Below are 11,737 nucleotides of genomic sequence, written 5' to 3' on the forward strand. Positions count from 1 at the left end.
AAAGTTTGGTTAATAATTCAAATAGTTTTGAATATCTGTTCCGTACTGACTAGTGGCAAAGGAGTATTAGTTTCTAATGAATCAAGTGAAAAGTTGAACGGGTACCCTTCGCTATTGTATTACTTAATACTAGTAATTTAAAAAAAAACTTAATTTAACTTACTACATACTGACTTTTAATACTAAAACGAATAAAATGAAAATACATAAAATAAGAATACTAGTTAATTATAAGAAAAGCTTGTGGTTTATATGGAGATAAAATCTGAATCATGACCTGTTTTAAGCTTTATAGGACTTTTATCTGAACAATAATTATATATATTTTTTTATTATTATTATAATTAACAGACATTTCTCAATCTGTTGTATTCAGCAGTATCTTAATAAAAGACTTCATTTATATACTGATATGTGTGTAGTTTTTCACTTTCACTTTCACTTTATGAGAAGCTCTTTCAGTGTATTTGGTATAGGCAATTAAACCTGTATGGTTTTTCATTGCTCATATATGAAATATTTTAAAAAGATATTCCACTTCAATAAATTGACAAATGCTTTGCAAAGTGATGCCATAGATAGAACTAATATATAGATAATGTTTAACTAAATGTCTAATTACATGATAGCGGTTGTGTTTGTTGTTTTGTGTCGTAGACATTGCAGTCAATTTGTTTAGTTACTAATCATATATACTTGAAGGCGTTAGTGAACAGAGCCCTCTACTGTCAACTGTCAACACCCACTAAGCCCAGCTGCACTGTGCACGCCTCTTTTGATGAATTTGTATTGAATTTGATGAATTTTTTGTAATTCTTAACATTTCTTGCTTCTGCAGGTCTGATGTGGTGTTGCTATCTTCAAATGTCTATGTCTGTCTAAACCTGATTTGTTTCGAGTTCACAGTCAGAACACTTCCAAATTCACCATGGGTCCCACCTGATGACAGACCTGTCTGTATGTGTGGACACATTTAGGGCATTTACTCTATTTTCTTTCTTTTTCGAGATTTTCTAAACTTTTATTTGTGAAATATAGTACCTCATTACATTGAGAATAATTGTTGGCAGCTAGCCATGGTAACCAAGACGGCTCCTTTAATCCCCACAGAGGTTAAAATGAGGACATCATTGTGTTCAATGGACCGCTAACTCATTAACCCTTTGTTGTATCTCAGTTTACAGGGATCTGCTCACAGGTCTATTCTGAAATCAGGTTGTTTGTAAATTGCTAGATAACAAGTATTATTTGGTTGTTATTGTCCCAACTGTGAAAGTTAGCAGGACTGTAACCTCCATAGATATTAAGGGGGGAAAGTCCCCTACAATAATTCGATATTATTCGATATTCGATTATTTGTAGATCTTACTGTTGACTTCTTTCTCTTCCCCTCAAATAATTTTTAATTTGCATAAATAAATAATCCTAGTTATTAAATAGTAATTTCTATGGAATTGGTGTAAACATACATGACACTAAAAATAGAATTTCCACTTACGTCTCAACTGATTATTAAAATATTTAATATTTAAAATATAAAAGTAATATGATAAAATATATTATTACAAATATACAAATTGTGTAACTGTCCAGAGATTTGAAAGAAAGAAAGAATCTCAATAAAAGGATACAATTATTTGACAATAAAATAAATACTGGTGTACGTAGTTTGGCATATTTCATTATTATTTATTTTAAAAATTAATTAAAAATTAGAAGGCTAAACCTATATCTACATTGAAAACATTTTTTAAAGAAAGTGTAATACAACCAAAATTAATTTTGTTATGTGACAAGTAAAACAAATTAGACAGTCCTATGTGTCAGTGTTAATAGCTCTTCTGACCAATTCAATATTTTGACCTTCAGTTTTGTTAAGGTCGTGGAGTATATTTGAACAATTTCACTTGATGGTTATCCATGTGACAGATTTAGATCTATTAAATCAAGATCTTCGAAGTGTGCAGTGTGTCTTGTAAACATTTCATATCTATTTTAATGGTATACTTCATTCATAGGAAACAGTACTGGACTGACTGGTCAGACAAGTGAGTGTTCGTGTGTTTCGAGTGTCATTTGCGTTTAGTTCAGCGCCTCCGGGTTTCCGTAGTTGTGCTGATGGCGGTGGAGGAGATGCGAAAGCTGTAGTTTCTTGCGATTCGTCCTCGCTTCGGATATCACGACAGCGAAATCGTTGCTTAGTCACGGTGGGAATCGGACAGATCACACCGCAGAACGGCATTAATATCTCATTATTTTATAATTGGAAAGGATTGCTATCTCCTTTGTTCTGTGTAAGTTTGATCCGTATTGCGCGTCACATCATGGGCCTCGGCTTTATTACCGATACTACCGAAGACAGCTGGACTCTTTGTTATAATCGATGTTTTCAGCTGTTGCGGAGTTGACGGTGGTTTTTAAGTCACGTACCGTGTGTTAATAGTGTATCAGCGTGCACTGTGCAGATTAAAACTGTTGGATTAGTGGGTTTGGCTAAAATCGACGATGCTTGTGAATGCTAATGTTACGTTAGCTGTTGGATTTCGCCTACGTTAGTTCTTCAGAAAGCAGATACGTTAGCCGGTGTTTCGCCGCAAAAAGCTTGCACGCGAGGTTCTACAGATGTGTATATGTTGAATACAAGTTGTATTTGTTGACCGTGGCTTGGAAAAAAAGGAGATTGATGTTAGTACGGATTATGCTTTGTCTCTATGAGAAAGCGGAAGGCATGTCGAGTCTCAGTGTGATACTGTGTTTCTGTGCGGAAATTCGAGCTCAGTCGTGCTTTGGTTACATAAAAACTGTAGCTAAATGGGATATTTCATTGGAAGACCCCCTGCTTGTGTTTCCTGAGTTTTTTTTTTCAACTGAACATGCGCCTCGTTTAATGTTTCTAATGGATGGCTGTCGGTGACATTGGCTTTCTTTTAAACTTCATCTTAAATCGAAAAGTATTTTCTGTTTTCACTGAGAAGTTTATAGAACACAATTATTGTTTATATGATTTAATTCTATACCGTTCAGATGTAAATACTTTGTGAGTTTTGTGTGTTAATTTGAAATGAAATGGAAAGTTTGCTCGAGGGTAAACTTTATTTCTGAGTCTCATTGTTTGCATTTAAAGCAGTGGTTCCCACCCTTTTTACTCCAAGGCCCCACATGTATTTATTTTAGTACTTCTGCTGTAATGACATAACCATGATTAAACACAATTCATTCACATGTTAACTAGGACCAATTTGTCTATTTTAGAAATCTAGTAACAGCCTGTGTTTCTTTGTCGGTCTTGTTCCCCACTCTCCTTCCTTGTTCTTTCCTGTCTTTATCCATCACTGTGCTATCTAAAAAAGGAATAAACTCCATCACTGTGCTATCTAAAAAAGGAATAAACTTATAACTTAATAATAAATCATTATTAATAATAATAATGGAAATCTAGATCCTTTTGCTACAATGACTCTGAGAACCACTGATTTAAAGGCTTTTGTAATTGAAGATTTTGCAGTGAGGAGGAATTGTGTGTTCAGTGTGTTTTTGTAATTGAAGATTGTGCAGTGAGGAGGAATTGTGTGTTCAGTGTGTTGAACTTGTTTTATTATTTGATTTGATGGCTGTGCAGTTTGTAAGTGGCTATTTGTTAAGTTTCTATTGGAAACTGTGTATATAAAAGTATAACAAACATAGTATTTTACAATTAGCGAGATGTCTTTTAGCTGTACGGATGCTAGTAGCGATATCTGTAATTTCTTGAAACGGCATAATCTTTTTGTGAAATTTCTCTCTGATATGGATGGATTGGAGTTCATATTACGTACAAATTTGCATGCGGAAACTGAAAGAACGATGTTGAAGTTTGTAAAACTAGTCTTTCCTGTTAATCCGAATCTTGTGGAACAAAGTTGTTTTTCTGGATGCTCCAGACTGGCTGTTGTTGTTGTTAGCAATTTTCTTTTTACAATTTTTTGTCAGTGAGAGGTCTGTTTCACTTAACTTTGCGGATTAACCTCGGTTTGAATATGATAATTGGGATCTCTTTTGCATATTGTGATATGGAGGCAACAGTTGAGTCAGCGATAACGCTATTATATGTGCCCCTTTTGTCTGCAGGTCCTGTTGTGTGTGCTCCATCATGGCTGTGGTCATCCGATTACAGGGACTCAGAATCACGGCTGGTTCTGAGGACATTCGCAATTTCTTCACTGGGCTCAGAATCCCTGATGGTGGGGTTCATATAATTGGTGGGGAGCTTGAGGAAGCTTTTATAATATTTGCATCTGATGAAGATGCAAGACGAGCGATGGCACGCTCGGGAGGCTGCATTAAGGGCTCTCCCGTCAACTTGCTCCTGAGTAGCAAGTCAGAAATGCAGAGTGTTCTCGAGGAAAGCACTAGAAGGCCTGAGTTAAAAAACAGGGGCACGTACAAGGAGGTTGTCAAAAGTCCTTCTGCAGAACGAGGTCCTCTGGCGTTCAATAAGGACCCGAGAGTAGACAAACGAAGGCCGGAACATCAGGAGATGAGGAACAGGCCACCTCCATCTTCATTCAGTGAGACACGACACCAGAGAGAAGGAAGCGTGTCAGAGAGAGATGAACTTTATCTGAAATTGATAGGGATGCCGTACTCTGCAACAAAGGACAACGTCTATACCTTTTTCAGTGGGTTACAGATTGATGACATTATGTTTTTGAGAAACCCCAGAGGACAGTTTAACGGCCATAGTATTGTGCGCTTTGCTTCCAAAATGGACGCAGTTGAAGGTCTGAAGAAGGATCGACAATACATGGGACCACGGTATATCCAACTAACAAGATGCTCTGAGGAGCAGTGGCTGGCTGAAGGAGGTATCGTTAAAACAGACAGTCAGAAAAGAGCATCCTCAGAGCGAGCGAGATCTCGATCTCCCATTTCCTACAAGTCAAGATCACGATCGCCGTCTCATGAAGAATACTGCGTCATGTTTGAGAACTTGCCTTACATGGTGGAAAAGAGAGATTTGAGGGTGTTACTTCATCCGGTTTCTCTGAAGGATGCTCAGATTATTATCTTTGCCCAAAAAAAGGATGATAGGACCAAATCGGCTGTTGTGGTGTTTAGAAATCTCACAGACTATTGTGCTGGCTTGGCTCATGATAAGGAAATGTTGATGAACAAGGTAGTGTACGTGTCACCCATCTCCAAGGAGAAAATGGTCACCTTGTTGGAATCGTCTGTTGACGCGCGGGATGAGGGAAAAGGGTCGAGGCGCTCTGCGGAAGCACCCCAGCCTCAACGAAACAATCCTGACTCACAGTTGAGGTGTCTCTATGTGCGCAATCTTCCATTTGATGTTCGTAAGGTGGAGATCATGGACTTCTTTAATGGATTTCCGCTGTCAGAGGATAGGGTTGTCTTATTGCGGGACGAAAGAGGAGCTGGGCTTGGTGAGGCTTTGGTGATCTTCCAATCTGAGAAGGAGGCCATGACGGCACAGTCCCTAAACGGACAGAGGTTTCTTGGATCCGAAGTCATGCTTAAGTGCATAACGATGGGCCAGATGCAGAAGTTTGGCGTGAATGACCAGTTGATGGATAGCCCGCAAGAAAGGAACCTTCAGAGAACTGAAATCTACAAAGATGCTCCTCATTTTTCCAACACCCAGATGCCTCAAGATGATTATGGGATGGAGCCTAATTTGCGCCTGGGTTATGAAGGTCGCGATCGGTTTGAGCCTAATTTTGGCCACATTGATGCATTTGGGCCTGGACCGGATGGTAATGGACATCAGCGTTACGGATCACCTGACCAACAACTTGATGGCCCAATTTGTCTTAAATTGGTCAATCTACCTTCTCAGATAAGGGTCGATGAGATTTATGACTTCTTCTATGGATACAGAGTGATTCCAGGTTCTGCATCATTGCTGTATGATAGAAATGGAGCTCCCAGACGTTCAGCAACGGTAGCATTCGAAACCCACAGAGAGGCACTCACTGCTCTTCAAGAATTAAATGGAAGACCAATTGGCACCAGGAAAATTCAGATTTTGTTTGTGTAGATATGCTATTGGACTACAATGTTGTTGAAACTGGTGTTTTTTTCCAACTTTATTTCCTTTTTTAAATCTGTATGTGCTTTTTTTTTCCCCCAACTCAGTGTCACGTTAGTTTTTTTTTTTTTTTTTTTTTTTTTCTGGCTTGCCTTTCATAAATCTGACTTTAATAAATATTTAATTTAAATTCATACTTTATATCTTGATTATTCTAAAATGATGCAATTGTATGCACGTTAGTGACATTATCTAGAATTTTGTGCTGTTACTGTTAATGACTACAATTTGATATTTTAATATGTCACCACTATATTTTGTTTTTAGATAAAATCAGATTTAAAAGAATCTTCTTAACATTGTGGAATCATACATTTTTTACTGCGTCCAGATAAATGTCAATTCCTGCTTAATGTTATTAAATGCATCTGCTACTTCTGATTTCTTTCTCAGGGTGCATTTTTTTCCTTGCAGTGGTTCACAATAAATAAGTTGATTTCATTGTCAATCCAATAATGATATTGTGATGCAATGCAGCCAAAATAAATAAATAATAATAATAATTAATTGCTTCCACACATATTATGGCACACCTTCAGTACACACACACATATATTTATATCTGTGTATATATGTATTTTCACCAAAAAGGTGAATTTTTTTTTTAAGTCAGCTATTTTTATATTTTGCTGTAGTAAGTAGGAAATATCAAGTTTTCATTTTCAAACATTCCTTTTGCCAATAATTGTAATAATCCAGCGTGATTTTTGTATGCACAAGTAATCTGACAACAACCAGTGCAGCACACTGAGATCTGATATTTTTTTTTTAAATATATATAAAAAAAATTATGCTTCCGATTATGAAAAGGGGCTTTACATTTCGAGTGCTTGCGGATTTTGACCAATCACAATGCACTGGGTCAGTCGGCCAATCAGAGCTGACTGCACTTCACGGAAAGAGGGACTTTGTAGAAAAGACCGGTTTGAAAGAGGCGGGGCATAGAGGACCTACAATAATGTCCAGTATTTGAAAAATGTGTTTTTTGAACATAAAGCATGTCAACATATTCTGTTATACCAAAAACAAAGTAATTATCTTTTAAAAAAGCATCATGATCCTTTTAACAGCAGTCAGTCAAATACACTCGTACCGACAACGGCTACCAATCACATGATCGACTAAGAAACAAGATGACCTAGAGGACACTCCAGGACAATGAATGTAGTAATATATATATATATATATATATATATATATATATATATATACAGTACTGACCAAAAGTTTGGACACACCTTCTCATTCAAAGAGTTTTCTTTATTTTCAAGACTATGAAAATTGTAGACTCACACTGAAGGCATCAAAACTATGAATTAACACGTGGAATTATTTATGGAATTATATACGTAACAAAAAAGTGTGTAACAACTGAAAATATGTCATATTCTAGCATCTTCAAAGTAGCCACCTTTTGCTTTGATTACTGCTTTGCACACTCTTGGCATTCTCTTGATGAGCTTCAAGAGGTAGTCACATGAAATGGTCTTCAACAGTCTTGAAGGAGTTCCCCGAGAGATGCTTAGCACTTGTTGGCCCTTTTGCCTTCTGTCTGCGGTCCAGCTCACCCCTAAACCATCTGGATTGGGTTCAGGTCTGTTGACTGTGGAGGCCAGGTCATCTGGCGCAGCACCCCATCACTCTCCTTCTTGGTCAAATAGCCCTTGATGCCTTCAGTGTGACTCTACAATTTTCATAGTCATGAAAATAAAGAAAACTCTTTGAATGAGAAGGTGTGTCCAAACTTTTGGTCTGTACTGACTGTGTGTGTGTGTGAGTGTGTATATATATATATATATATATATATATATATATATATATATATATATATATACTGCATTGGTAGAAGTGTGGGCCTGATATTTAAAAAAGGATTTTGAGGGGTTTTTTTTGGAATCTTTGTAAAGAGCAAAAAAGTAAAAAAATAAAAGAATAATAATTGTGTGTGTATGTGTGTGTTTGGTACATAAAAAAGGTCATACACAAATTATTGGCATTACTCTGGGAGATTTAATAATTACATGCAATGAATATGTTAGTATGCACATCATTTTGTAACAATGTAATTTTCTAGCAGGTTTAATGAAAAAAAAGAATGGCAGGAAACGAGCGCTGTGACAAACAACAGGTTGGTAAGTGAGGTCATAATTTTGGGTCACAATGGCCAGTGGAAAAGTTTGTGTTGTCAAGTAAACCCAAAGCTGAGGTGTGGGTGAGGAGTTGTTCCTTAGAAAGGGGGAACAATAAACATGTTCATCAAAACCAGTTTTAAGCTGGTCTCCCAGCCTGACCAGCTAAATAAGTGGTCAAAAACCCTTTAAAATAAGCCTGCTGACCAGTTATGACCAGCTAAAACAAGGTAACCTGCTTAGATTTTTTTTTTTTTTTTTTTTAAGCAGGGAGTTACGTGGGCACTAAGCAGGAAGGTTTGTGCCCTTTTTATGAACAACACACCATTCACTCACACAGACGCCTCAGCTGGTTGGCTGGTCTCAGTCTAACTACGCTGAGGCTAAAGAAGCAGTCAAAAACCCTCTAAAAGCAGCCTGCAGACCAGCTATGTCAAGGCTGGATGACCAGTCCAGCTTAGGCTGGTTGTAGGTTTATTCTTATAATTTTGTAAGAAGTTTAGTGCCTTTGTTATGAATAACATACAATTTTCAAGGTGATATTATTTCAGTGAATATCCTATACCTTTATGAGAAAGTAACTATTAGCACCTAAGGGCCCAAATCTAATGACAGAATCTTAACTACAACCTTTTTTTCATACCCCAGGACTTGTAATATGTGGAGCACGAGGAAACAATTATTCTGTAGAACATTTCTAGTATCTGACCTGTTTTAAGAGAGACAAAGAGAAAAGAATGACAAAACTCAAATACTAGCTAGCAGTGAAACTTGAGACTGTGAATTCACCCACAGCCATAATAATGAACGCACACGGATGAAGAGAGTCACGAGCTCTGAATGAAGGAATGAATGAATGTGTTGCAAATGACGGAGACGGATGACTCTGCACGCTTTGTCAGAGAGTTTGTAAGTTGCCATTATTATAATGACGCGTTTATTTTGGACTAATTATGTTTTGACATTCTTCTGTTATCCTTTGTTGTGTCTCGTGAAGATGTTATGTGGTAAAAAAATGAAAAAGAAAAAAGTTCGCACTCGTGGTTCGTGGCTAGCAGCTAGCACCGTTGATGCCGTTTGAGTCAGAAGTTTATGCCACTTTTATTTTCAATATTTTAGACATATGTGACATTGGTATGTTTCCATTCTTTGTTTTTACAGCTCAACAGGACAGGTTTAACGGTTTTCACAAAGTACCTGACTCATTCGTCGTGTGAGATATTAGCCTCACTGAACTGAGAGTGATGATGTGCGTCAGGAAAGCTGCAATATCTCTCGTCATCTGTATATTCTCATCTATCATCATGTTCTGAAATTAGGTCATAGTAACCTAGTTTATGTGCCTATTTCTTTCACTTTTACTCTTACAGAATTGAGCTGTAAATGTTAGGGAGCAATACTTAAGCAAACATTCTAAACATAAGTAACTTTATGGCTCTTAGACATGGAATAATTTAATTACAATCAACTAAAAATGTGTGGCTGTTTCTATAGTGAATCACATCCTTCTATATAGAGCCAGGTATAGCTCCGTTAGTTGTTGAGAATTGTGAAATAGGTGAAAATATGTTGACAGGATGTTCACAATAGTAGGTGAAAACAATATGATGTTGAAATGTTTGTCAGAAAAATGGATGTCTCAAAGAGGATCATCAGAAATCTGGAACCAGCGAGACCACTGCACCGTCTTAACACAAATCAAGGTACCAATGTTCGTACTGGTTTCAATCTTTAAAAATGCAAATCAGTGCATTTCACTTGGTGCAAGTTTGATTGTTTTTCTGTGTGTGCTTTTTTTGGTTATCTCAATTATAGTCCTTCAAAGCTATGCTGAGATTAAGCCGGTAAGACCAGTTTTAATATTTTCATGCTTTGGAATTTAATTGCAGCTGCTAGTCTCTTCTTTTTGCTTATCTTTTTCCACTGAGAGAGTGTCTTTTTTTGTCCGGTTACTGTTTTTACTGTGGACAGGACAACATTATTAAAGTGGAGCATTTCTATGAAATCCTGCATCTTCAAAGTACCAGCGCCCAACCAAAGAAGAAAGGCAAGTGTCTGCTTCAGTAGAAATTCACTGAAAGAATGAGGGAGATGATTTTACCTGTAATTAGTAGAAAAACAATGCAATGAATGATAATACAGTGTTAAAGTAGATCTTATAATACTTGTTTTTGTTGTTGTTGTTTAAACTGTAGCCGAAAGAATTTGCTACACTCGGGACTTCCTCGTCAAGTTGGCAAGTTGTCCAATGGCTAAGATGAAACCTGAGTTTTTACCAGAACATCCAATCGTTTTGGAGAATGGCGTGAGTTGATTAGATTTTTTCCTTCAGATTTTGTGAAGCACTTGTTTGGCAAAAGATTGCACGTATTGCACAACGTTTCCAATTATAAGTATTTTCACCCAATCTAGAGAACCAATGATGTGCCCAGATACTTCATCACCAACTACAACAACAATTAAAGCTGCAAGCAGCGATGAACGGGCCCTCGCACCCGGGCTCACCGCCATCGTGTTGCTCTAATAAAAAGGTGAACGTTGAGAAATATGCATTTAATGTCCTAAATATAAGTGGAATATATCAAAGTATATCCCATCTATGTGCCAATCTTACCGTTGCCAGCAGGTGGCGCTATCATTATAATGGAATATTGGCCTTCAGATGTGTTCAGGCCAGGACTCTTATCAAACATGTGAAGTTTGGGGAAGATTGAACATTTTATGCTTAAGTTACAACAACTTCTCTTGCTGTGGCAAGACATCAAATTTTGTCATGGCGCCATGGAAACGGCCTTTAACAAAACCTCAAGATCTCCAAAAGTTAACATTGCACAGGCCTTTAGATTAGACTGACCACAAAATATATGTTAATCTCAAAAAAATTATAGGAGTAGTTTGTTGCAGCGTAAAACATGTCACTTCCTGTTGCCAATAGGTGGCGCTATGACTATAACTGAATGTGGGCATGTAGATCTGTTAAGGGCAGAAGTTTTATCTAACATGTGAAGTTTGGGGCAGATTGGACATTGTATGTCTGAGTTACAGCAACTTCCTTTTTCATGGCGAAACATCGAAATTTGTCAGGCCACCATGGACACGCCCTTTAACGAAATCTAAAGATCTTCGCAATTTAACATCGCAAAGGGCTTAAGATTACACTGACCAGGTTTGGTGTTGATCTGAATAAATCTCTAGGAGGAGTTCGTTAAAGTACAACCCCTGAAAATGGCAAAAACAATGCCAATATTGCAGAGAAAATTCTAAATAACCGACTTCCTGTTGGGATTCGGATTTCGTACCAAGAGACTTTTTTTTAGGTATTGGTGTGTTACATGTGTATACCGATTTTTGTACATGTACGTGAAACATAGCTCGAGGCGCACTCTGTTGAAAGTGTATAGGTGGCGCTATCGAGCCATTTTGCCACACCTGATGGAATTTTGGCCTTCAGATGTGTTCAGGCCAGGACTCTTATCACACATGTGAAGTTTGGGGAAGATCGGACATTTTATGCCTGAGT

The 11,737-nt window shown here is 37.3% G+C and overlaps 2 protein-coding genes across 4 annotated transcripts; both read left to right on the forward strand.

The window, feature by feature from the left end:
* The first annotated feature begins 2,108 nt into the window (after nucleotides 1-2,108).
* LOC113060210 (RNA-binding protein 12B-like) lies at nucleotides 2,109-6,469 on the forward strand. Of its 2 annotated transcripts, none has more exons than XM_026229107.1 (2): nucleotides 2,109-2,294; nucleotides 4,108-6,469. In XM_026229107.1, exon 2 carries the CDS (start codon nucleotides 4,130-4,132, stop codon nucleotides 6,035-6,037), a length of 1,908 nt encoding a protein of 635 aa, XP_026084892.1. In that variant the 5' UTR covers nucleotides 2,109-2,294; nucleotides 4,108-4,129; the 3' UTR covers nucleotides 6,038-6,469. The 2 variants fall into 2 exon arrangements, with proteins under 2 accessions (XP_026084892.1, XP_026084893.1); XM_026229108.1 differs by having other exon boundaries at nucleotides 2,109-2,207.
* A 2,392-nt stretch (nucleotides 6,470-8,861) lies between these two features.
* Nucleotides 8,862-10,759, forward strand: LOC113059648 (uncharacterized protein C8orf88-like). Of its 2 annotated transcripts, XM_026228188.1 has the most exons (7): nucleotides 8,862-9,126; nucleotides 9,379-9,466; nucleotides 9,844-9,920; nucleotides 10,033-10,061; nucleotides 10,189-10,264; nucleotides 10,413-10,522; nucleotides 10,630-10,759. In XM_026228188.1, exons 2-7 carry the CDS (start codon nucleotides 9,462-9,464, stop codon nucleotides 10,678-10,680), a joined length of 348 nt encoding a protein of 115 aa, XP_026083973.1. In that variant the 5' UTR covers nucleotides 8,862-9,126; nucleotides 9,379-9,461; the 3' UTR covers nucleotides 10,681-10,759. The 2 variants fall into 2 exon arrangements, with proteins under 2 accessions (XP_026083973.1, XP_026083972.1); XM_026228187.1 differs by lacking the exon at nucleotides 9,379-9,466 and having other exon boundaries at nucleotides 8,864-9,126.
* Nucleotides 10,760-11,737: the final 978 nt, after the last annotated feature.

Source organism: Carassius auratus, chromosome 41 (genome assembly GCF_003368295.1).
Source record: "Carassius auratus strain Wakin chromosome 41, ASM336829v1, whole genome shotgun sequence".
Classification (NCBI taxonomy): Eukaryota; Metazoa; Chordata; class Actinopteri; order Cypriniformes; family Cyprinidae; genus Carassius; species Carassius auratus.

Coding starts and splice junctions, on each gene's coding strand:
- LOC113060210 (XM_026229107.1), top strand. CDS start 4,130: ATGGCTGTGGTCATCCGATTACAGGGACTCAGAATCACGGCTGGTTCT.
- LOC113059648 (XM_026228187.1), top strand. CDS start 9,098: ATGACTCTGCACGCTTTGTCAGAGAGTTT. Junction 9,127..9,843: donor CACGCTTTGTCAGAGAGTTT/GTAAGTTGCCAT, acceptor AATGTTTGTCAG/AAAAATGGATGTCTCAAAGA. Junction 10,062..10,188: donor GCTATGCTGAGATTAAGCCG/GTAAGACCAGTT, acceptor TACTGTGGACAG/GACAACATTATTAAAGTGGA.